The 25,113-nt window shown below is 35.8% G+C and overlaps 1 protein-coding gene across 4 annotated transcripts in view; it reads left to right on the forward strand.

Annotated features, from left to right (window-relative positions):
• Positions 1-336: 336 nt before the first annotated feature.
• The window catches only part of FAM81B (family with sequence similarity 81 member B), a 34,622-nt gene continuing 9,845 nt past the window's right edge, over positions 337-25,113 (forward strand). Inside the window, exons 1-6 of one of the 4 annotated variants that reach the window (XM_034440693.3) lie at positions 337-928; positions 1,401-1,488; positions 2,565-2,743; positions 5,401-5,462; positions 18,027-18,285; positions 21,435-21,553. In XM_034440693.3, the coding sequence (XP_034296584.2) occupies positions 5,419-5,462; positions 18,027-18,285; positions 21,435-21,553 (422 nt within the window). In that variant the 5' untranslated portion in view covers positions 337-928; positions 1,401-1,488; positions 2,565-2,743; positions 5,401-5,418. Of the gene's footprint in view, positions 929-1,400; positions 1,489-2,560; positions 2,744-5,400; positions 5,463-18,026; positions 18,286-21,434; positions 21,554-25,113 lie in introns of all 4 variants that reach the window. The other 3 variants (XM_034440694.3, XM_034440695.3, XM_034440696.3) reach the window with 3 other exon arrangements.

Genomic DNA, 25,113 nt, shown 5'->3' on the forward strand with positions numbered 1-25,113 from the left:
TCATAACCTACCCCTGGCCATTGTTTGTACTATTTCCAATTATTATTTCTATTGGTGCTAGATTTCTGCATACCAGAAATCTTGTTTTTGTTGCATCTAAGCCTGTTGCAATAGCAGCAGCTGTTTTATGCTCAGCATACTGAATAATCAGCTACTCTAGTCACTAGAACTTCCTAAGTGGGGTATTAGGAGCAGTGGCAAAACTTATTTTCCAGTCTGTCCAGATAAATGTGTAATTTCTGTAACCCACAGGAGATAAATGCACAAAAATACACACACCTCACTCCATTACAAGAAGTATTCACCATTACTTGTTTAAAGGAGACTGCTATATTCTGTTCATAAACCTGCACCATCCTTGCTAGCTTATACCATGCTTGCAAACCTTGACAATGTACTGTATTTCCTACTCAAGTAGGAAACTAATATAGAACTAACCACTTGTGTAGGTTTCTATTATTAAAAAGAGAGAGAGAGAAGGTGTTTCTGGCAGTATGGCTTAGTTAGTAGGATGCCATAGGAATTTCCTTCCTAGAATACCAAATAATTTCTCTATTATTTAGAGTGATATAATGATGGTGGATCCTATCTAGCTCCGGGATGAAAGCAACTGTGTTATCTCACAGAAGAATGGGCCAGCTCCAGAAGAGCAAAATGCAGAACACAGAATGAAAAGCAAATATTCAGTCACTCATACTTTGGTAGGAGCGCTTAGCTTTCCTGCCTACTTCCGGGACTGAAAGTAGGCATTTTGGTTGCCTAGAGACATAAAATAAACAAAAGGAGTTTAATAACAGTGCTGGATGCTGTGGAATCTATCTGCTGCCTTTCATGCTAAATGGGGGAAAAATCAACCATACAGAGTTTTTCTTTTCTGAATTTCACCCAGAATGAAGTATGGTAGTACCTCTGCCAAGTGTTCCAACAGGTATTGCTCATTTTTTTATTACATTTTAACAGCTTCCTAGAAATCCAGAAGAATACTAGAGTAGACATTCAGATTCAGTTGAAATTTAAAGGGCTTTTTTTTCCAACTTTGATTTAGGCTTTTCTGGGACTGAGAGTATTATTGTGACTGATTTATAGCTTTCTACAAAACCAAATATTAAAATCAAAATACAATCTCATTTCCCTTTTCTAATAGAATTGCTGATATGGGATGCCTTCAGAGGCCTTGAAATACTACAGTGATCTATAGAAGAGATTATAATTGAATTAGGCTATTGAATGCCAAAGCTATTCTATGTTTGATGAAAAAGTTATTAGAAAATCATGATATAAAATTCTATTCATTTGATTGTATTTGAACTGCTTTTCCATTTGGTTTCCTTATGCTAAATTACAATAATATTTCTCAAAATTGTCTGTGTAACTGAACAAGGCAATTTATTTTATCCTAGGAAACTGGAATTTCAAGTTGCTTTTTAGTTGTTTTGAGCATGCCCTTCACAGAGGACTGTTGATGAAATATTGAATAAAGACTTGACTGTATGTATACTTGGATAACTTGTTGAAAATATATTTTTATATTTTTTTTGTAATTGTTTGCATCAATGGTATTAGAAATATAAACAATAAATTAGTGTTGTGATCTTAATCAATGCATTGCAGAATTAAGGCCTCGATACTGAAGATTATGGTCTATAATTTAATGGTGCTTCAGTGCAGGTTGGTAAATAGATATTTTTCAATTTTCCAATCTAGGACAGAGAGAAAGGTAACCTATAATGCTGGTTAACCACTCATTTGAAAAAGTTTGTCTCTGCAATAATATTTTAAGAACATAAATTCCATGGAAAAAGCAAACAACTAAAGCTTAATTTTCCCCCTTTCAGCATAAGTCATTTCCAATACTGAAAATGCAAATAAAGATACTAAAAGAAGTCCCATTAAGAGATAAACATCAGTAAGATGTAAAAGAACCAGTTTTGTGTAGCTTGAGGGTGCTGGCCTAGAAAGGAGGAGATTCTGAGTTCTAGACCTCCCTTAGGCATAAAAGCCAGCTGGGTGACTTTGAGTCTGTCACTGTCTCAACTCATCTCACCTCACAGGGTTATTGTTGTAGGGGATACAGGAGACAGAAATATTAGGTATGTTCATCCCCATGAATTGCCCAAAATATACATTAAAAAGGCCAGATAAAAATATAATAATATGACTCAAATTGGTTTAATGGTTAAGGTGCTGGTCAGGATGCTGAGAGTTCTATACCATCCTTACGTAACCGGGTGATCTTGGGCCATTTACTCTAATTAAAGCCCCACCACTTCTGAAAATCTTGTCAAGAAAACTTCAGAGATTAGTCTAGGCAGTTGCCAGGAATCAACTGGCATAAAAGCCAAAAAATGAATGAATGAATGAATGAATGAATGAATGAATGAATGAATGAATTGAATGAAAGAAAAGAAAGAAAAAGAAAGATTCTCTTTGTATCGCACCGTGCTTCAATTCCTTGCATTCCGTATCACCGGACAAACAAGTTATATCTTCTGGGAGTTACAATATGGTATCATCTGGAGGATCACAATTAAATACCACTATAATTGTATGTTTTACTAAGACAGGTTCCCAAATTTCGTCACAAGTCATAAAAATGGAATGTTGACTTCATGACATCACCAAGGAAACAACGATGCCAGTTTTAAGCATCTTTCAGAATTGGATAACAGTACAAAGTCTTCCAGATAACAGTCACGTTCGCAAGAGTAGTTAGACTAATAGACATAGCTCTCTTTAGTCTGAGGTAAGATAGTTAAATTACCTCATGCTATGCATGGTATTTTAAAATTTTGCTACTTATGATTGTAAAGTTTTCCAATGAGATTAATTAATTTGATATTTCTGTAATAATGTTTCTGTAAATGACATCACAACCAATAGGTGTAGTCATTAGTAATCATAATCATGTATGTGGTTTTGTTATTTTTAATATTGTTAGCAATTCAGAGTCATGTATTTGATATGGGTGGGCCTAAAATATAATAAATAAAAATAAATAATAGGATATGAAAGGCAAAAGTTCTAAGAAAAATGCTAGTTATATGTAAAGTTTCTGGTACATTGACCATACTGTCATTAGCAATAATGTAATTGCTAATTATATTATTTATTATATAATAAATGGTATAAACAATTACAAGTTATACATTAATGATGAAAAATTGGAGCAGGTAGGTAAATGTCACTAACTTGGCAGAAAGTTGATCAAATATGGAAAATAATTGAACAATTTCTAAAATCTAAAAATGTTGCTAAAAGTGTGCAGTATTATATCTGAAGTGATAAATGAATAATTGCTGGGGAGAAAAGGGAAAATAAGAGTTGGCTTCATCAAGGGATGCATAAAAGTTGAATGTAGTGTGACTGGAGCACCTATGAAGGGTGTATGTGTCTGTATGTCTGTCTGTATGTATGGGGTATTACAAGACAAGAAGAGATAAGATCAAGTGTTTCCTGAGTGAACATGGATTGAAAACAATATAAGTGATTGACCAATATAAAAGAAGTAGAGGAAATTCATCATAAAGGGAGAATCACAAAACATAGATGAATGACAAGTGAATGAGTCAAAAATAAGGGAAAGACTGAGGAAGTTGTAGGTCAATGGAACTGAAATAGTTGAGAAATTAAAAGAACAAAATGCAATATAAAACAGTGTAGGGTATAGAGATGGTTAAAGCAACCATGGTTAACCAGGATAGAAAGTTTGGAGAGGTGTAATGAACAATGTTGGTGTAAACCAGTTTTAGCTATGTTTCTTTTTCTTTTCCTTATCTTGTGCCTCCAATTTCTTTATCTTATTATTACTGTTGTTCACAGATGCCATATAGCCATGAGTGATAGCAGTAGGCCAACTCTGGCCTACTGTCCTCTAGATGTCCTCATATTTGGAAGATGCCTTAAAGCAGTAAATCAAAACAAAAAGTAACAAACATTTGTAAACCTTTCCTAAGTAATCTGACTGATTCAGAAGAGTCTCAGGTAGAAGTTTGGCTTGTCACATTCTACCTCTTTCTGTAGTGGTAGATCAAATTAGTAACTTCTAACTTTTGCCATTGATATTGGAATACATCCAATATCAATGAACAGCTGCCAGGGCCATCTCTATCATTAGACAGTACCTCAAGCCATAGATGCTAAGAAGTAACAGAAGCAATTCCTTATCACAAAAAATCCACGTAAGCTCGCTGGTCATTCTCTTGTCTTAGAAGAGAGAAATGCGTATACTAGATAGTGTTCCTTGTATCTTGATGAATGGTGCTATCCACTACTAATTCCACTCATTTACATTTTCTCCCACTGGATTAGAAACACCAAAAGAAAAGTTCCTAAAGATATTTACAAAATGTTTTCAACCAAGGTATTCAATAGCTAAAGGAGACATAGGCCAAGATTGTTGTCAGTGTTGAAGTTCCATAATATAAGAATTTTATTCCTATCTATTTTGCCAATTTAAAACAAACTGCTCTGACAAAAACAAGAAACTCAGATGGTTGGCCTAGGAATCGTGTTTTAGTTAACTTGCTATCAAATTGATAACTTTCTATGCTCAGATCAGGTTTCTTTTGCTTTGATTGAAACAAATTCACAATTAAGAACATAGGAAGAAATAAAGTTCCACATGAAAGATCTTCACATATTGAACTTATAGTACTATGTTTTCCTAGTCTATACGCTGCATTATAATGTCATTCTATACAGTGGTGAAATCCAAATTTTACTACCGGTTCTGTGGGCGTGGCTTGGTGAGTCTGGTGTGGCTTGGTGGGCGTGGCAGGGAAAGGATACTGCAAAATCTCCATTCCCACCCCACTCCAGGGGAAGGATACTGAAAATCTCCATTCCCACCCCACTCTGAGGCCAGCCAGAGGTGGTATTTGCCGGTTCTCCAAACTAATCAAAATTTCCACTACCGGTTCTCTGAACTGCTCAAATTTTCCATTACTGGTTCTCCAGAACCTGTGAGAACCTGCTGGATTTCACCCCTGCATTCTATAGTACCATATAAAAAGATTTAAAAAGATTTATTTGCCACTATGGAGAAGCAGTATTAAGAGGTATGATGCTGGGTGAAAAAAACCAAATTTTCCTTTCTTTTCTTTTGAAATTAGTTGAATTTTAACATGAGTGTGAACAAAATAATTATCCTATGTATAATTATTACTACATGTTAACATGAATAGTCTGTATTTGTAGCCTCAGACCTGATTAGATGAATTCTAGTTACTGCCTTACTTGCCAAAATTGACTGTGTTCTACATAAATAGAACTAAAAGTGATTAATGTACTTTATCTGACTATTTTAAAATTTCTGCAAGCCATTTAATAATGTGATATTTGCTACCTTGATAGGCTATGATTAGTTTAATGAATCTGAAAAAATGGTTTTCTTTTTTACAGTTAATACTTCAAATAAAAATGTCAACAGAGAACACTGCAGAGTTGGTTAAATACATTGAGAAGTAAGTGAACAAATATTCTAGTCTTTCAGTGATCACAAGTTATAAGTATTCTAAAACAAAAGGGAAGTAGAAGAAAATTGGAAATATTCACTTTTTGCTAACTCTGAATTATGATTAACTAATCTATAATAATCTAAAAGTAGCAATTCTGACTTGCATTAATAAATCTTTATTTAAACTAATCATAATTGTGCTTCAGAAGTTGATTAGTTTAAATTAGAAAACATAAGTTTCCTATTTTCTCACAGCCATGCCTTCTGAGAAGGGTTATATTTGGTCCAAGCCTCAAAGAAGCTTATTTGTAAAGCATTAAATTATGTCCTATGAGTAACCAAATTCCAGAATCACATACAACCCTGTAAGTTTCTTGATTGTTTTTTTGGATCTCTGAACCCTGTAAGTTTCTTGATTGTTTTTTTGGATCTCTGAAAGAGCTAGTCTGGGCCATCAAACATCGGGAGCATAATCTCTGTCATTTTGAGGCAAGAAACATATAAAACATCAAAAAGCTTATAAAACAAAATATTATTTGTTTGAACTACACTTATTCCTTTACCATATAGCTTTCTTATCATGGCAGTTAAGAGGCTTCATATATTTTCTTGAGAATGCTGCCAAAGATATAGGCTATTTAAGTAATTGCTCAAAGATAATATTTCCATTTTTTTTTGCATCTATAGAACAAGTATTGGTAACCAAAGAAATTCCTTTACCCATAACAAAAGTATTGTGGGGTGGGGTGCAAAAAGTCAAATGGCAATTTCCAGTTTTTTATCTGTGTTGCACTATTATAGCTACCATTTTGAAATTGCATACATCACATTAGTAGGATCAGCTTCTTAGATTATATCCAGACCACTTGTCCATTATTTATTTTCCCAAACCATATTATACTATTTATACTGCAATAAATGTTTTCATGAACTTACTCCTATATTAAGTAATATATGAAAACTTCTCTTCCATTTTATTTTAATTCTTTTTTGGACAAAGGTCTTTGTATTTGTAGGAACAATAGCACTCCTTGTGATCTTTCTTTTGACAGTGTATTTTATCCTAGCAGAAATAATTAGTTTACATCTTGAACACATGTAATTAAAATATGGATTTGGGGACACTAAGAAAGACTTTCCACAAAATGTAGCCTTGCAAATATCTGATACAGAAAGGATTAATTGTGTCTGTTTCAGATAGATGGTAGTGAATGTATGAGAGGGGAATGTATGAGAGGGGAGCTAAGTAAAGTACAAACTGCAAATGAATGAATAAGTAAATGGGTGCAAGGTTGTTGTAATCATTATGAACATATTGGTATTGATTTTAGAAGGTCAGAAAGCCTAAAATATTTATCCTTGACTGCAAAGACTCATGCAGCCTCTCCCTCCAATAGATGTTCCAGTATGTCTCTTAAGGAATACAATTAATGCAATTAAGTATTTTAACTAATGAAGAGATTATATGTTTATGGGCAGCTCCCCCCCACCCCCGGGTTAAAAACAAATTCTGTTCCTAAATTTGCCTTTAGCCTGAATTTGTATGTAAGTCAGAATTTGTATGTCTACGGAAATTCTCAAGCATCCAGGTCATGGTTGTTCCAAAAGTGCTTTTTCCAAAAGGCAACTGGACTTTCTGGGGTCTTTTTTTGAACTGAAGAAGCTTCTTAGATGAGAAGTGAAATATTTTCAAAGTAAAAAATCAAGAAAGTCCAGTTGCCTTTTGGAAAAAGCACCTTTGAGTTGGAATTTATACTTACAAATGGATAGCCTATTACTAAAACTGGTGGACAGTGTTGTCTTTCCTCAAGCCAACAAATGTTGAAGCTGTGCAATCCCTTTAGGAATCACTGAAAATAGGCTGTATATTACACATATGCAACCTCAGCAGTTCCTCTGCTTGAGGAAGAAAACGCTGTCCACAATTTTTAGTGACAGGCAGCCCATTTGTATCTAGCAGTTATCCTTAAGTCAGATGTACTTAACTCAGGAATTGCTTGTACTGAGTTTCCATATGCATCTTGTGGACTTCAACTCCCATAACTCCTCAGCCAGCCAACCTTAAGACTTGTGGACTTCAATTGTCAAAATTGTGGACTTCAACTCCCAGAATTCTGTTCTGACTTAGGCTTCCTGAGACAGTAAAAAGCACACAATTAGTCCCAAAAACCCTCTTTTTATTTCAACCGCTGTGAATTCTGTTCATTTACAGCCTGTTCATTTTCATTCTGTTCGTTCACAGATGAATCACAAATAGTTGTAAAGAGTCCGACAGAAGTCTGCCACAATCCTTCGGAATAAGGCTGTTAAGCACCCACCTTTATCTCCCTTGACATGCTGCCAAAGACCAAATTGGCAATTAGCTTTGCAAGGCCACACGGAGCACAGAATCAAAACGGAGCTTTAGAATTTAAACCGGCCAGCACGAACAAAGTTGCTTCCTGCAAAGGCTCACATGCCTTTGCTCCTCCTTTATGTCTTATGGGAGGGGCCGATCATTTCCAAGCCTTACTCCCCTTTTGTCTTAACTGTTCTTGCCTTCTGGCAGCTTTGCGCCTGCGTGCACTGGGAACAGACTCCCTCTGTTCCTCTGCCTCACTGACGTCAGACTCTGGAGGCTCCAGAGTCAGCACATAACTCCCAGATGGCCCTGGCCCCATCTCTGCCTCTGATGCAGAGCCCTCATCCGAGCCTTCCCCAGACTCCAAGACTGGCCCATGTTCCTCCCCAGCCTCCTCACTTTCCGACTCTGCTGCCAGCTCCGCAGGCAGCTGGCAGACCACAACAAATTCTTCAGCCAGCCAACATTAAACTATGGCTGAGGAAATCTGGGAATTAAAGTCCACAAGTCTTAAATTTGCTAAATGTGGAGACCCCTGCGATAGGTAGTTCCTTTTTGCAGATGGTGAAGTAGAACCAGTGTTTATTTTCTTCAATCTTGCTGTGGCAGGAAAGTAACTCTGGAAAGAGAGGGGCATCTGTTGGGCAGGTTTTCATTGCTACTCAGCCATGTTATTCGGCCTCCCTGCATCTGCCACAGCATGAGCATTTTGGAGTAAGTCTCCTGGTATATGATTCTAAATCTAGTGAATTTTCATTACTGTGTTAAATCAACCAAACGGCATAAATAATGTGGAGCCATGGTGATGCAGTAGTTAGAATATAGTACTCATGCTAATTCTGCCCACAGCCAGGACTTCAAACTTGACCAGCTCAAGACTGACTCAGCCTTCCATCCTTCCAAGGTTGATAAAATGAGGATCCAGATGATTGGGGGCAATATGCTGACATTTGTAAATAGCGCAGAAAGTGCTGTAAAGCACTATGGGGTGGTATATAAGTCTAAGTGCTATTACTATTATCTGATTTAGAATCTGAGTACCATGTTTCCCCAAAAATAAGACCCTGTCTTATATTTTTTTGCACCCTGAAATAAGCGCTTGGCCTTATTTTCAGGGAGGTCTTATTATTTTGGGGCACGTGGAGGAAACCAGAGGAAATGGCGGAGACCAGCTGCGCATGCATTTAAATATTTTTTGGGGAGGGCTTATTTTCAGGGGGAGCTTATTTTAGTGCATACGCTCAAAAGCCCAGTTGGGCTTATTATCAGGGGATGTCTTATTTTAGGGGAAACAAGAGTAGAATAAACCTGAGTTAGGATTTGGATGGGGATGAAAACACCTGAAAATTCCAGGGATGTTTGCTAGAAAGGGAATTTAAAAAAAAACACAAAGAAGATTGTAACAAGCTACTTTCCAAATGCTGCCAAAACAAGCCACCAAGAATTGAGTACAACCTGAGTCCATCTTTTATCTTTTTATTACAAAGCAATATTTACCTTTTTACCATTAGACACAGGGCACCGGGGGCATGCTGAGATTAAATCATTTAGTTTCTAGCTTCTAAGATCTTGGAACTGTGGATTCATGTATAATTAATTCCACAATTGAGTTAGGATCAAGCTGTTTGAAAAATGAATATAATTTAGCATCGTTCCTGTCAGTTTACAGACAGAGAGATTATGACTTGTTTACAGAAGTCTATGTGGTTTTAGAGCTACTGCTAGCATTAATGACTGCTGTTAAAGACCCAAGTCCCCAATGCTAGGGGCATTTTTATTACATTTGCCACTCCTATGATTTATTTTCGTTTGGGGATTTAAAAAGCAAATGCTATTGCTGAGATGCTTTTTAAATGCTTTGATTACTAAAAACATTTGCAGAAGCAATTTCTCTTCCAATTTTCAGGTGATCTCTTTAAGAAATCTCTAATATAATTATGAAGATCGTAATACTTCATAGCTCTCATTCTTATTCTAGCATTTATCTAGCTAGTTAGATATTTTCTCCATCAGGATACAGCATGCTTCCATTTTTCAGTGGTATATTAGACAGTGTTTCAGATGTATCTATATTTAATTCCAAAGCTGAACATCATTTTGTGAGCAGATAGCTAGGCCTTGGGTCCTGATGCCCAAATTCCAAATGTATTTTCCAGGACAAACTTTCCCTATGTGGTACCTACCATGTGTGCTGGTTTTTAAATGCTATAAATTTGCTCAATTTGAATGGGAATTTTGGTAGAACACATCTGGACGTTCTGCTTGGAAAGATTCTTCTAGAGTCCTAAATACATTTCACTAACGTTTTTCCCCTCTAAGATATATTGTTATATGATAGATGTTCTGTAGCTTTTATTGCTGCCAACTGATTTTAATCAGTTTAATTCCCACACTGGTGTAAATTTTTAGGGAAAAGACATGCTTGTGAAGGGAAGGATTAATTTTTCACTCCAGTGTACTACTAAAATCTCCCTCCCAGTTTGGAAGTTAAGGAAAAAATGCCTTCCCCTGGTGTCAATGGTTGGAGAAAAATATTTCTCCCATATCTTAGAGGGAGACAGAGAGACAACATCTTTCAGTTCAGACATGGAAGTCTTTCTTGAAAAGTGTGCTGTGGGGAGAAAGAAATGCAGAATCCAACTGTCTTAGCATGGTAATATGATGCCTATGTTAATGAGCTAAAACAATACGTCATAAAATTGACACATACCCAGAACAAGACAGTTTAATAAGGAGCTGTGAATTTCTGTTACATTGCTATCGCCTCTTCCTTTCCTTTTCCTTCATCTTAATTTTTTCCTATTGAATATGAAAACTAATAAATAACAATCCTGAGTTTTCTTCTAATAGTATGAGTCTGATCACAATTTTAAAAATCAGGAAAAGATTAGCTTAATGAAAATGAAGAATGCATTTTTACTACCTTCCTAGAATATGATGTAATTTTAACATGGTATCCTTCTTCTGATGCTAAGTAAACCTTGGGTTGTCCTTGCGTAGAGGAGAATAGCTACCCTTAATTTCTCTCTTTGTCTCTCGTTCTTCCCTCTCCTGTCCATAGAAATCTGCTGCTAAATGTAAAGCTTTATAGCCTGCTCTTTTAAATTCTAAGATGTGGATATGAGTTAGGTAAATAGGAAAATGTCACAAGTACATGCTACATAGAAAGATACCTTCAAAGAATATAAATGAACTAGAAGGAGAGCATTATTTTAACCAACCTGCCTTCTCTTCTCTCTTCTTAGGTTTCCTTTAATCACATGTGCTATGCAATCCATGCTCAGCCTTCCTCTTTTTTTTATTCCAAGATCTGCTTGATCCTTCTACCTTGTTCATGTTCATGATTTTCTTGCTGTTCTAAGTTCTTTCCCTCACTCTCCAGCTCTCATTTCTTCCCACTATCTTCCAAACATTCTGTACTCCCTTTCCACAGTAATAACTGTAATTATTCCACTAGAACTGAATGGCATTTATGGAACTAATTATGATTAACAAACTAACTGAAAAGGAATTATTAAATTTGGATCAAGAGTTGGGTAGAAATTGGAAATTTAATTGGACTTCCTAAGTCAACTTGGTTGTTTTTGGATCAGAGTTTTGTATGGATTTTGAAATGCTCCTTTTGCCATTTTCAGACTGCTAAAATGTTTAGTAGAAAAAACAGCAGACAATTGTTTTCATAGATTTTACTTTTTCATATCCATGCATACTATCACAAATTAACTGAAGAACTTCATTTTGTATTTTGGGGGGATTATTTAGATTATTTGAATTTGAACATAGGCTAATCATAATTTAAGTGTTTCTGTATATAAATATAAGATTCCTTGGGCATATCTTATGGAGATTTGTATTATTTGTATTACTTCTTATTAACTGTCTGCCAATAATGGCTGGAGTGGTAAATAGATATTTTTTACCATGGAAGGTTCCTGATTATGCCAGAGCTTGATTTAGGGTGATGAAGATGGTTAATGTAATCCAAAATCAGCAGAAAAGAAATACTTGCTTTACTTTGAAACCTAATACATTTATTTTAGAATATTGGGGAACAGAAGCCTATTAAATAACATCTTAATAAAATGCTGAACATATACATAAGAAAATAAAGGCAGAATTGGCTGTACATATTCAGTATTTATTCAACTGGAAGAGGAACACATCTATAAGCTATGAATTTTAAAAAAATTAGATAAGTTTTAACCACAAAAAATGTCCTAACTTATTAAGTAAAGGTAAAGGTTCCCCTCGCACATTTGCGCTAGTCGTTCCTGACTCTAGAGGGCGGTGCTCATCTCTGCTTCAAAGCCAAGAGCCAGCGTTGTCTGAAGACGTCTCCATGGTCATGTGGCCGGCATGACTAAATGCCAAAGGTGCACGGAATGCTGTTACCTTCCCACCAAAGATGGTCCCTATTTTTCTACTTGCTTTTTTTTTAATGTGCTTTTGACCTGCTAGGTTGGCAGAAGCTGGGACAAGTAACTGGAGCTCACCCTGTTATGCAGCACTAGGGATTCGAACCGCTGAACTGCAGACCTTTCGATCGACAAGCTCAGTGTCTTAGCCACTGAGCCACCACATCCCTCCTAACTTACTAACTTATTAATATGTTAACTTATTAGCATTTGAGTTAATTCTGACATGGTGGTTGCCTTCAAGTTTTTGAAGGACTTGTCATGTGGAAGTGAGAGTTGGCAGTTGTTCAGAATTGTTCCAGAAGACAGGGTAAGAAACAATGGTTCATATTACAAAGCAATAGATTTTAGTTGGCCACCATTGTACAAGAAACAGGATGTCCCATAGGTGGCAATGTCTCTTTCACTATAGGTTTCTAAACTGAAACGTATGCCAGGCTTATTGTAGTAACTGATTCCTGAACTGTGCAGGGGATTGGACCCAAAGATCTCGTAGTGTTCTTCCAACTTTCCATTTTCTATCTCAGGAATCCTCAAACTTGGCAGCTTTAAGACTTGTGGACTTCAACTCCCAGAATTCTCCAGCCAGCATAGCTGGGAGTTGAAGTCCACAAATCTTAAAGCTGCCAAGTTTGAAGACCTCTGCTCTATCTGGTCTTCATGTTTGAACAATTAATTTTGTTCACATTCAATCTGAATTTATACGCTTAATTATACCTCCTAATTTTATGTGGAGTTGCCCAAAAGGAGAAATGGGGTGGACCAGTGTGATTCATAGCTGCAAACTGGACATGCTTTTATTGTGGATCAGTTGACTCTTAGGTTTGGCTGCATCCCATAGTTTTCTCTTGCAGTGGGAAAAAGGATATTCACCTCTTATGTTAGGTAAATGCTAGGAATGTAGTTTTGATTACCCTTTGATTTTCCCTAAATTGTTCCTGAAAACAGTTTCTCCAAATTCAGCTTTGTAAAAAAACAAAAACAAATTTGCATTGTATGGATGTTTTAATTCATTATCTTGATATCAAGTATTCAAGGAGATCCGGGGTTATTAGAGGGCAATGTTTATGAAGAATCTCCTTTCCTTCTTTCCCTTGCCATTTGTGAATGTGACCTTTTAAGTTGAATTTAATGACAACTGCCTAAAGGGACAACACTTTAATTGTGGGGAGATAGAAATTGCATACAGGCATTCTGGTGAAAAGTTCATTGCATTATAGATTTCATCAGTGCTGATCATCCTGAAAACAAAAAGAATAGAATAATTCTAAGACAATCAATTTTTAAGACAGTCAAAACTGAGAAACTTTTTCCAACCTTCAATCTCAGTCAAAGAGATTACAATTTAGGTACCCCCGAATAATTTGCACCCACCAGGCACAGTATACAACCCCTGCCTTTTTCTAGCCAGAAAGAGAAGAAAAATATCATTTTGAGTGCTTATCTCTATCAACAGCTGGAGACACTTAAGCTGTGAAAGCTGTGTAATTAAGAGTCCAGATCTATGTTATCTAAGTGCCTAACACTTTGCAAGCTTTTCCTTTTTTCAGAAAGAAATCTCTTTGCACCAAAGGTCCTTAGCGTATTGGACATGAGCCCAGCTATTGAGACTATGAAATATGTGCAAAGGCCTGTTAGTGTTCTTCATTGAGTTGAACTTGCACTTACACTCAAAGAGACTGCTGGACTTTCAAAGAACTTCTCCCTTCCAGTTCATTTCCTCCTATGATCTTACAGCCACACAGTTCCTGGTCAACTGAGACTAGATCAGAGAAAGGAATTGAATAACAATGTCCATCCTTTGAATTAATCTGAATCCCAGCTCCAGGTGAACCATAAATTTAGGATGCCAATAGTCATGTTGAAATGACACAGCCAAGAAGAATTGATGCCTTCCGTTATGCCCTTTTATTTATTTTGGAAATTTATATTGCCACCTATTCGCACATGGCGACTCAAGGTGGCTTACAAGAATATAAAAACTTCATATAAAAAAAATAATAAAACTAATAAAAGAGAAAATCATATAATAAATCATATAATAAATAACCCCCCCACCCTGGCGACAACACATTACATGAGCCATTTAATGGGCTCCATCCCACTCTGCATTCCCCAGGCCCCCGGGCAGAACCAGGTCTTTAGTGCCTTGCGGAAGAGTGTTAGAGTGGGGGCCATTCTAATTTCTGGGAGAATGATGTTCTAAAGAGAGGGAGCCACTATGGAGAAGGCCATTCTTCTGGGTCCCACCAGATGTATCTCCCTAGGGGATGGGACCCGCAACATTCCTTGCCTCCCAACTCTGGTGGGTTGGGTAGATGTGACTGGCAAGAGATGGTCCCTCAGATAACCTTTCATGAACATCTAGCGGTTCTGTCTACTACCAATTCTTGTCCTTATCCTTTCTGTTCTCCCCCCACTCCCAATCTATATGTATGTTACAATGTAATATGACTCTATGTATTTTTCCACCGTCTTCTGCTGAACTCCTGACTTAAGTGCCTTTTCCACACTTTTCCCTCCTCGCCACTGTTTATCCAGATCCCTCAAAGAAAAGATTATATAGTGTCCTTCTTTTCTTTAAAAACTGTAGTGAATATGTTGTTCCATTTCACCCAAGGATTATTCACTGCTATTACCTTAGTAATGTTTTAAATGCTATTCCCCACTGATTATTACTTTTTCCTCATTACCGTTTTCTACCAACTGTTACTTCCTCCACTGAGTGCTTTGTGGGTTTTTTGTGCTTTCATTGCCATTCTCCTAAACTATTAGAGGAATGTGTTTTAAAGGCTATTTTCTAAATTGGTTTCCAAAATAATATTTAGATTTTAAATCTTAGCTTGTGTAAAATAATGTGAATGTGCTTGGGCCAGAACAGCTCAGTATTTTCTTTACTATAAGTAGGGAATATTATATATGGCATGAGTACACTAAAGCTGTCTTAATTCTCTCATTTCTGAAAAAGCATTTTGTGAAAGTTTTGATTGACTAAAGTGAATATTTTAAGGCCCATTTGATAATAACTGAAATGACAACAATATTGTAACTTGGAATGTAAGATGAGTACATGGAACATGAAATAATTAATGACTTCATAAAGAACAAATATTTATGTTGTGGGTGTCTGAAATCAAGAGAAAGGAGAAGACTGCAATGGAGCTGAACAAAAGTGGTTTGATCTGGTGGAGTAGAACTGATTAATATATGAAATTCGTGAGGGTACAGATTTTATTATGTATGAAAGAGATAAAGCATTAGTACATGCATAAATAACTATATATAGTACATACATATAAAAGGAAGAAATCCTAGAAATTAACATTTCATTGAAGGCCCCAAATAGTTTCTATAAGCTAAGTATATAAATTAAAATTTTGCTACTGCCTTTGAAAACTTGGCTGTTGGTTTTTTAATAAGAACACCTCAATCTCTCCATCATAAGTATTTATCCAATGGCTTTGTTTGTTTGTTTATTACTGTCAGAAGCATCTCAGTTAAAATAAGGTGCACTATATGACATAAAATTTAAAACAAAAAATACAAGTTTTAATACAAGTTAAAGAGAAATCAACAACATTAATTGTGTTCTGTTGCATGGCCATGAGGTCTTCAAATGGGCACTGATAAGGATACAAAGGACAGGTATACATATGTGTTCTTGTCTGCATGTCACCACCACAATTGCAAAGGGGAAAAGCCACCAAATAGCCTCATTTGTTCAGAATATCTAGATCTTGTGGTACCCATGCACAGTCTATGCAATGATTTCTATATTTCCCAGCTTTCACCAAACCCAGGTCCTCCGTTGGTTCTGTCCAATGTTGGTTCTTGTACCTTTCTATAGGTCCACTCTCTACTTTTAAATTCTTTGAAGTCTTCTGTCAACCTAATGAAGCTGTAAGGAGCCTCTCCGATGAATGTGTCTGGTTAACACATTTGGACATCCCTTGGGCAACAGCTTGTAGGTGGCTAATCCTTTCAATCCAGAAGCATCTGAAGCATAGTGAGGTATTCACTCCCACTTGTGACCTTGTTTGTCAGAAGGTTGCAAAAGGTGATCAAATGACCCCTGGACACTGCAACCATCATAAATGCATGCCAGTTGTCAAGCATCGGAATTTTGATCACATGACCATAGAATGCTGCAGTGGTTGCGAGTGTGAAAAGTGGTCATAAATAACTTTTTTAGTGCTGTTATAACTTCAAACGCTCACTAAGCAAATGGTTGTATGTCACGGACTACCTGTACTCAGTTTTCATAAACTTGTTGCTATTTTTATTTTAATGATGCTGAAAAATCTGGCAAAAATTTTAAAGAGTTTTGGTTCAAATTCCAAAACAATGGGGAAGAAAACAATTTAAAATGCCTTTTATTCTGTGCCAACAAAATAAGTATATAGCAGTTATTGAGCAATTTAAGTGTGAAGGGATTATAGAACAGCTGCCTTGATCAATATAAATCTATGAGGCCTAAGCTGAAAGTTATAAATTAATTGACCATTTATGATCTCAGCATTTTATATGGTAACTTACTAACCTCATAAAGTTGCTGTAAAATAAAGTTCATGAATTAGAACATGCATCTTAAAGAAGCTATATCAATTATTAAAAATAATATAGTAAATCCTAATGGACTGCACTAAGAATCAGGCTGTCTTAAACTAATGTAAAGGAATCTCAGGTGATTTGAAAACATTTCCACAGCTTCCCAAAGAAACACATTTTGTGTGCAACTGCATAAACATTATTGATGAGTAGGCAACTGCACAAATGCTTCCAAAATGTGAAAATACTTTATGAAGAAAAGGTTTAATACTGGGAGTGAAGAATTAAGGTTTAATACTGGGAGTGAAGAATTAAGGTTTCAATGTCAGAGCAAAACAAAGATAGATATGTATTCTGCCAGAGGCAAAATGGAAGATTAGCTCTACATTCTTTCCAGTGAACATATTGCCAGCTATTATAGTTCAAGTAAAAATTTTGCTAGCTATTTTAATCATAGCGTAATAATTTGTCAATTCTTTGTTGGATTTTTAGGCCCAATTCTAGAAGACAAGCCAAATAGTAATACAGACATTATTGTATAAATTGATATTTTTGTATAAAATGTACATGGAAGAATTCAGGTGACTGGAAATCACATTGTACTTGTGTCGGAGGCAACACTTCCAGGTTGAAAGGATTAGCCAGAGACATCACCGTTGCCTGGGGACACCCATTTGGGGGTTCCTTTCATGTCCCCAGCAGGAACTGGAGTTGGAGTGAAGAATGGGAGCTCACCTGCCCCATGGCAGCAGTCGGATCTCAAACATGAGCTTGCAGCTTGTCAAGCCAGCATCCTAACCATGCGAGCCACTGTGCTCTGATGGTTGGAATATATGTATGTCCCTTAATCTTTGAACCTGGCATCAGAATTCTGCTGAAGTTGAATAGAAAGTTATTTTCACATTTTTAATTATTACTACTAAAAGATTTTTTTTATAGTTTTACAGTATATTTTAAAATTTTATGATTTGGTCTTGGACCATAAATAAAAAAAATAAATAGGAAAAACAACTCTTGTGTTTACTTTTTAACAACACAACATCTGTCATTCTTCCAAAGTTGAATTCTTCTTTTTCTTCTCCTCCTCTTCTAATCTAAAAGCTTTTCAGATATTGAGTCATTCATTACTCATATGCCACATGAGTTATAGGCAGAAATTGCCACCTAAAGGTACTTCATTATTTTATCTTGTTGCTGTAGCTGGATGCAGTAATAAAGGATTTACTTTTAACTTTCTTTCTACTTCTCTCGTGATTTGTTTGGACAGAACTCCAAGCCAGCCATTTCTACCGGCAATTCCTAATGTGTCTGGAATCAGAGTGAATTCCCTGGAAGATCGGCTATCTAATCAGGAGCGTACCACTGCTGTGCTTCTGGATCAGGCATTTCGGATCAAAGATGGCATTGTTTCATACCTTCAGGGAAATAAGAACTTTCAGCAAGGGGAGGCAACAGCTCACCAGCTATTGGAATATCACATCCAGACAATCACAAGTGTTGTTAAAAAGCTGAGCCACGACATAGAGGTATCGGCAGTTACTAGCAATTTATTAAATATTCAGAAGTTATGCAATGTTCAGCTTCAAAGAGGTCAAATTCATATTATATATTCCTAGAAGCTTTTTTTCTTCCCAGGAAGGTAGAAACTCTTGCCTATTTCCTATCTGCAAGGTATTTAAGGATCACACCATTTAAATGGAGGAAATCTTCAAATGATGGAGGCATTTGGCATAGATGGATCTCTACCCAATTCCCTAAAATTAAAAACCACTTTAGAAATCTTGATTAAAGCAGATTAACTATTTGCATAGTTTGTTCCTAAACTTTTCTATACATAGGTATAGCATTTGGAAAAGTTTTGAGTTTGTCAATTTAGCTTAAAGGTGGGGGTTTTTTCAGATAACATTTGATTCAATTTTGCTTGCCTTTCATTCACTGGAATGCAGAGACAGTTTGCAGTTGTAAACTCTTTCAAGTCTTCATTAGGTGATTAAACCTCCTCAGCATTTTTATTGTAGCCTTCTAGCAATGTTTAAGAATCCTAATTTCATGACTCATGTCAAGAATCCTGGTACGGTTGAAACATAGCAATAAATGTCCTCAACCTCACAATCCCTACCCACCCCATTCATACACATACTTACACATCCACTACAGTTTCAAATTTTAGAAGTCCAGAATTCTCTCACCTCATAATGTAGGATAAAATAGTTTCTAGATGACATTTTCATTGTACTGCCTAACATGTTCACTGAATATTATACTGCCTCGTATGCTGCCTAACATGCCTAATATAATGCTTAATATACTTCGTAACATGTTTACTGGATATTTTAAATGGTTTCCCATCTCTTCTCCCACATTTTTTTTTCAAATGTATAAAGACAGGACAGATGAAATGAAATTGCAGTTTCTTTTCGTGGATAGTTTTAGAAGGACCTAAAGTGCTATGTTTGTTTTTCTCGACCATCATCCATATTGGTATTCTACAGACAGAGTTGCCCTAAGATCCTGGTTTGCTATCCGGTCCCACTTTTTCATCTCGGGGCATGGAACTAGATGAAGGGAAATTTTGCCCTACTGAAATTATTGTGTTGGCACAAATGGCTTGGTTAATGTCCATAGATGAAGAGATCTCCAGACAAAACATACATGCTAGGGCTTTGGGGGGGAAAAATATAATGAAATATTTTCAGACAGTGAACTAATTTTAATTGACTTCTCTTGCATGTCTGCCATAATAATCATGAATAATTTGGGTCCTTATAGAAGAGGTCATCAGGAAAAAGATAAATTAACAACATCTAACAGTTTTTCTAATGGCTCCATTAATACTACACAGCATGTTTGAAAATGCCTTAAAAGTCATAATGACTTTATCTACTGTGAACACAGCAAGACAAATCAATCAATCACATATAGAAATAAAAATACTATTAGTGGAACAGGCATATTTTTTGTATTAGAATATTTAAGATTATGGGAGAAAATTAAAAACTTTTAAAAACAATACCTAATATTAGTAAGTTCAATTATATTAATGAAATAATAAATAAGCACTTGAAATAAATTAGAGAAAACATGGCAATGATGTTTTCTTTCTTTGTACACTTGCATTGTGGGCAGTTTATAGCCACTGATGTGGTCCAGGAGTGATAATGTCAATAACCGAATGTTGTCCTTGGACAAAATCAGATAGTTTTTCAAACCTGGCCATAGGAAATGACTTTTAGTGAGGTCTTGATTCCTGCATACATCCACTCTATTAAATAATGGTCATTAGTGGTACTGTAGTTTTAAATTAAATCTCTGGGTGAGACTAGAATAGTTATATTGTCTGGATCCCAATCATGCAATAAAATGTGTTTTACTAACACAATAGCTGGATCAGCTCATTGTACTATACTAAAACCATACAATCCAAACAGCACAATATATGAACTTATCCTTAGTGGGTCATTGCATGTATATTGAATTCATTTTAATTGCAGAAGCTATGACCAGTTTAAGACCACTTTACTAAACCTTTTTTTCCATTTTTTCCTGGCAACAGAGGTCAGACACCTCTCTTTACTTTTAAACAAATCACACCTCCTAACTTTGATTTCTTTCAAATTAAAATTTTAAAGAACACGGTAGGACTTGAGCCATGATTTTAAATTTTTAGTTGTTTGCTAATTAAAATACCTACATTTATTTCAGTTCAAATACTAATGTACAGTAGTTCACTAACGTGAGAAGTAGATGGGTTTTGTCCTCATGGATACAAAAAAGAAGAGTACGTGAGCCATTCTGTGTGGCACACTGCTTTAAGCATTCATGTTTTGCTTATTTTAATATAGCATAACACTCCAGCAAGTTTACTTAGTACTATAAAGGCACCAGGCTAAAAACCGTCATTCTAATCCCATTATGTGGTTTATTAACCTATCTGTCATTTTAAAATGTTTTTGCATGATCTTTAGATATTTTCCCCTTTTTTACATTCTTAACATTTTTATACTGAAAATGAATATTGAAAGCAATATGTGTGCTCTGTTTATTTGATCTTAGTTTAACAAATTTCATGTGTAATGAAAAATACCTATTTGCCATTTTATCGATATATAACATCTTGAGAGCCAGTTCGGTATATTGGTTAGGGTTCGACAAAAAACCAGGCAATTGTGAGTTCTAGTCCCACCAGCAATGGCAAACCGCTTGAGGAAGGGGGACTCTTGTCAAGAAAACTGCAGAGACTTGTTCAGGCAATCTCTGAGAATTGTATATGATTGAATGGAAACAGGAAGAAAATCATGTTATGCAAGCAAAAAGTCCATGCATAAAAGAGTTGCACAGTTTAGGATATTTAGGCCTAAGGAATAATCCTTTCTTCTGTAGTCATCTGTAAAATTGAGATTTTACTGTCTATATATGTATGTGTGATATATATGCAAATATTACTTTTGCACATTTTAAGAAGTTCCAAAGGTACTACCAAGCTTATTATTGTAAAACAATGGAACAAATACCAACAATCTATTTTGCAATGTAATTCTGAATTGTTACCAGAGCAAATTGCTAACAGTGCCTTTCAGGTTCCAAAATTAAGTGCCCCAACTGTTTTAGTATAAGTTATTTCTCTTCCCAGCTGATGTTATATAACTTGCCATTTACAATGCTTATAAAATTCCAGGAGTTGGACAGACAAATAAAAGCCAGAGATGAAGTAACATCAGGAACTAATTTTGCTGTGCAAAGTCTGGACCATAAACACCTGCAAGGGGTTGGGGACCTACGTGGAAGAGTGGCCAGGTGAGTTGGTGGGAGCTACCTTCTCACAATTTGATAAACCATGTTTTAATCTTAGTGAGCACAAGGCCATATGCTTCTCCTTCCTGCACATTACAGTTTTGAGGAGAAAATAATGTTTTCTTTAGGATTTGCTTAAACATAATATTGCACCTAAAGTTGAGACAGAGAATTCAAACAAAAAATAATTTTGTCTTTAACTTTGAACAATGTTTTTGCTCTTACTTTTATCTTTGAAAGAAATTAGAAATATTGTATGGCTGCCTCTGTAGCCACTAATGTACATGTAGTCTTCGCTTACCAGCTGCCTTGTGCAGCAACCATTTGAAGTTGCAGTGGTGCTAAAAAAGTAACTTCGCAACCAATTCTCACATTTATGACTACAGTATTGCTGTGTCCTGTAGTTATGTGATCACCATTCATGTGCTTTGCAACTGGCTTTCAACAAGCAGAGTTAATACAGAAAGTGGAAGCAAAATGGTAACAGAATAACAGAGTTTATTCTGAGAGTTTGAAGGGATCTTGGATTTCTTCTAGTCCAACCAGTGGTGGGATTCAGCTGGTTCGTACCACTTTGGGAGAACCAGTTGTTAACTTTCTGAGCAGTTTGTCATACTGGTTGTTGGAAGAAATCATTAGGGCAGAGAACCGGTTGTTAAATTACTTGAATCCAACCACTGAGTCCAACCCCCTGCTCAAGCAGGAAGCCCTATACCATTTTAGATAAATGGTTGTCCAATCTCTTCTTTAAAACTTCCAGTGTTGGAGCACCCACAACTTCTGGAGACAAGTTGCTCCACTAATTAATTGTTCTAACTGTCAGGAAATTTCTCCTTAGTTCTAGGTTGCTTCTCTCCTTGATTAGTTTCCATCCATTGCTTCTTGTCCTGCCTTCAGGTACTTTGGAAATAGGTTGATTTTTCACATAGCGACTGCATGACTTCGCTTAATGATTGAAGAAAATGTTTGAAGTTTGTAAGGCCATCATGGTCATGTGATTGTTTATTACCAAGTTGCTAATGCCAATTGTGATCATTAAGCAAGGTCTACCTGTAAGTAAAATTACTATAAAGACTGGCATATAAATCAAATCAATGGTCTTAGAAGCCCACTGTCAGAATTAAATATACTTAACATAGTCAGTATTGTTTGCAGACTGTGGCTGCATAAAAAAGCAGGAAGAAGTTTAGTTGTACTGAAGTGACCACCATTTTGAATTTGTTTTTTTTTTTAACTATTCCTACGGACAGTCTTGAATGAAGCAGTTTGACAATGAAAATAATAGATTTTTTCTATATAAAGAGCCTTGGTAGCGCAGCAGACTAAAGTGCTGTTAAGTAGCACTTAGCTGCCAGCTGCCTGCAATTACTGCAAGTTCAAATCTCACCAGGTTGACTCAGCCTTCCATCCTTCCGAGATAGGTAAAATGAGGACCCGGAATGTGGGGGCAATAAGCTAACTTTGTATAAAAAGAACACCGCTTAGGAGGGGCCCGAAAGCCCTACTAAGCAGGTATATACAAAAGTATGAAGGCTATTGCTTAAAAGCATTGTAAGCCGTCCTGAGTCTCCGGAGAAGGGCGGCATATAAATCGAACCAATAAATAAATAAATAAATATGATTGTTAGAATATCCAATTATTTATATGTTTATATATAATTTCATTTTTTGAAATTAAGCCAATGACAATTTCTGATATTTATTAGTTTGCTATGTTTTTGAGGAACCAAGAGCTGGAACACAAATCTCTAAGATCAGCACAAACTCCTATCATAGTAACACCAGTACTTGTATTTATGCAACCTATATTTTAATGAAACCAAGTATGAATAATTATTTTTGGGCTAAGCTAGAGGACATTGAAATTATTTATACAACCATGTAAGCACTTTTTGCATATCGCTTGCTTACAGTGTTTACCTAAAGAAAGTCTAAGCTGGCCTAGTTTCCAAGAATAAAAAAATCACCAGTAAAATAAATCAAAGAGATTTTTTTTCTTTTATTTTTTTTTCTACCCTTATAAAGTGAAAGGTGTCCAGGGTCACTCTGGTGTTGGGTGGTCTCTAAATGAAATAAAATAAAATGAATGTGTATGTACACATGCACACACATGCATATAAATGCACATACAAACACATAATGTGCAGCAAGGCCATTCTAGAAGAAAGAATGCCATGTTGCAAGACACCCAGAAAAGAGGAAAATTAAAATTCTTCTATGAAATAATTTATTGAGAAAATAATCTGGGGATTTCACATAGTAATTTATGTTGCATCAGTGAAAAAGTCAGATGAATCTGAAGGAATGTTTTTGATGTTAGAAGCTTTTGTGAACCAAAATCTGCTTGCCAGATGTGCGGAATGATATGTCATCTTAAATTGGCAGAATAGATGTTCCAACTTCTTTTTTAAAAAATCTGGTGTGTGTGTGTGTGTAGAGCAGACATGAAGATATTCAAGCAGCATGATCGTATAATACCTACAAAGATCAGAATTGTACATGGTATTTTCTGTGACACACTGTGGAAGTGGAAGTTGGACTCTATAGGATAAGAAGAATATTGGTGTTTTTAACATTGGTACTGGAGAAGACAGAATATTGTGGTCAGCCAAGAAACCAAACCTATGGATCTTTGCACAAATCAACCCAGATTTCTCATTCAAGGCACAAATGACCAAGCTCAAAATTATCCTACTTTGGACACCTGATGCAAAGACCAGGCTTTCTAGAAAAAGCTTTAATGCTGAAAACGATAGAGAAAAGAGAAGAGGAAGACCAGCAGCAAGGTGAATGGACTCAGTTAGGCAATGAGTACACCACTGGGAGACGTGAAAGAATAGGAACAAATTTTTTAATAAAAATTATTTTAAAAATAATAATAAAAATTATTTTTAAAAAAAGAATAGGACAGGGATAGATTGACATGGAAAAAAGAGATCTATGTGGTCGTTAGGAATTGAAAACAACTTAATGTTACATAATCAATCAACCTACATATATTTAAATTTAATGAGCCACTGTTCATATATCTGATAAAATGAACTCTGATTCATAAAAGTTTATGCTGATAGTTCCTCAACATGCTACAAGGGTTTGTTGGTTTTGCCTCAGAGATATAAAAGAATGTAGAAGAAGAATGAAAAGTGTAAGGACTATGAACCATTACTATGCACAGTAATACATTAATTTTTGAGATTTTTGGGAAAAGTCCATAGAAGTGGAATAAGGAAGTGGGGGGGGGAGTAGTTACATCTTTCTTTATGATGTCACCAAATATCCTGGAAAATGAGGAGCACATGTACTTAGCATTAAAAGGGGACACAACTACTGTAATGTAGTGCAACTAAGTTAAATTTTATAGCAGAATTTAGCAGCCAGCAGAAGTGAGTAGTCAGATATCTGAAACTAAAGGTTTCAAGAATCAGAAAAGAGTAAAGGTATAAAATACATAATCCTTCCTTAGGGAAGAAAATTCTTGTTGGAGATACACTTCTGAATGGTTACAGAAGAGGAAATTTATGGTATGGAGGAAATACAGAAACTACCCTCTTCTTTGTTATCAA

Source organism: Pantherophis guttatus, chromosome 2 (genome assembly GCF_059756535.1).
Source record: "Pantherophis guttatus breed Tessera chromosome 2, ASM5975653v1, whole genome shotgun sequence".
NCBI lineage: Eukaryota > Metazoa > Chordata > Lepidosauria > Squamata > Colubridae > Pantherophis > Pantherophis guttatus.